General features: G+C 40.2%; 1 protein-coding gene across 1 annotated transcript in view; it reads right to left on the bottom strand.

Moving 5' to 3' along the window:
* The window catches only part of LOC106871186 (KICSTOR complex protein SZT2), a 102,669-nt gene that overhangs the window by 8,725 nt on the left and 92,742 nt on the right, over positions 1-1,202 (bottom strand). Inside the window, exon 26 of the mRNA XM_052974313.1 lies at positions 795-1,038. Coding sequence (XP_052830273.1) covers positions 795-1,038 — 244 coding nt within the window. The remainder of the gene's footprint in view (positions 1-794; positions 1,039-1,202) is intronic.

The raw sequence follows: 1,202 nt of genomic DNA, 5'->3' as shown, positions 1-1,202 counted from the left end.
ACAATCAAATGACCGAAATGGCTAAAAGATATTTTAGCTTTTACTTGTTTCAGTCATTTGATAAAAGATTATCCTGTGATGCAAATGGAGACATTGTTAATAATGTTTCCTGGAGATCATTAGGAGTTCCAAGTCTTTCAACATGAGACACCTTCACTCAGGCAACCCAACCTGGTTAGGGCATTGATCAAGCCCCAGATTGTGTCTAGTTAGCACGACCCTAGGTAACGCTGCCACTTTCAAGACTTGCACGTCCTGATCCACAGCCACCTTGAAACAACATATCCACAACCTCCAAAGCCAACTTGATGGCCTTCTGCCTACTGGCCAATATGATGTCAAGCTCTGCAGAGGGACTGATCTGCAAACCCTCTGCATCCCACCTCCATGGGATTTCTTCACCCCATGTGGTGCATTGCTGTACTCAAGAAAACCTGCCCACCACAATAGAATTGAGATCCTAAAACCAAGGTGCCATGTGAAAAGTATTGTTGTGGGTGCTGGTGCCACATAAAAAGCACCCAATACACTCAGTAAAGCAGTTGGCATTGGGAAGGGTTCTAGCTTTAGGAACCAAAACAAAATAGACTATGGAACCTGGTGCAGCCCTTAGTCTTGCCAGTTCCCGTCATGCCATCCAGCCCATGCCGGCATGGAAACCGGACGTCAAAAGTTGATGATGGTACATGCAATATTTTACACCAAATACATAAATTCTAGAAATTGTACTTACACATTTTAACATCATGATGTTTGTTAAAGGGAAACAAAATTGACAACCTTATAGAGCTCACCTTTCACTGCTGTCTGCAAATCGGACTGCTGATTTACGTGGAGAACCAGTGCTTAAAAAAGATGAATTGTCTTCCTCTGCATTCTGTTTCAGCTTGGTGATGGCTTGTCGAAAATGTCCACAGGTAGCATGTAAGAAATTCACAATGTTTATTTCTATAGGTAACAATTCGTCGCAAATATTAACAGCTGCATCCATGTCCATTTTATCTACGTAGTGCTGATCAGTCAAATTTCGGAAAATTCCTACAATATATCATGACATTTGGGATTTGTTAAGGAGAGAAAATAATAAATGACTGTCTCACTCACAAATGAATTCCAGACTTTTACTAATGCAATATTCCACAAATATTGATACCTGCTTCTATGAATGCTATTTTATTTTATAATTAAAACTAGAAGTATCT

Source organism: Octopus bimaculoides, chromosome 18 (assembly GCF_001194135.2).
Source record: "Octopus bimaculoides isolate UCB-OBI-ISO-001 chromosome 18, ASM119413v2, whole genome shotgun sequence".
Classification (NCBI taxonomy): Eukaryota; Metazoa; Mollusca; class Cephalopoda; order Octopoda; family Octopodidae; genus Octopus; species Octopus bimaculoides.
The sequence above is the reverse complement of the archived record's forward strand: the minus strand, read 5'-3'. Positions and strand labels throughout refer to the sequence as shown.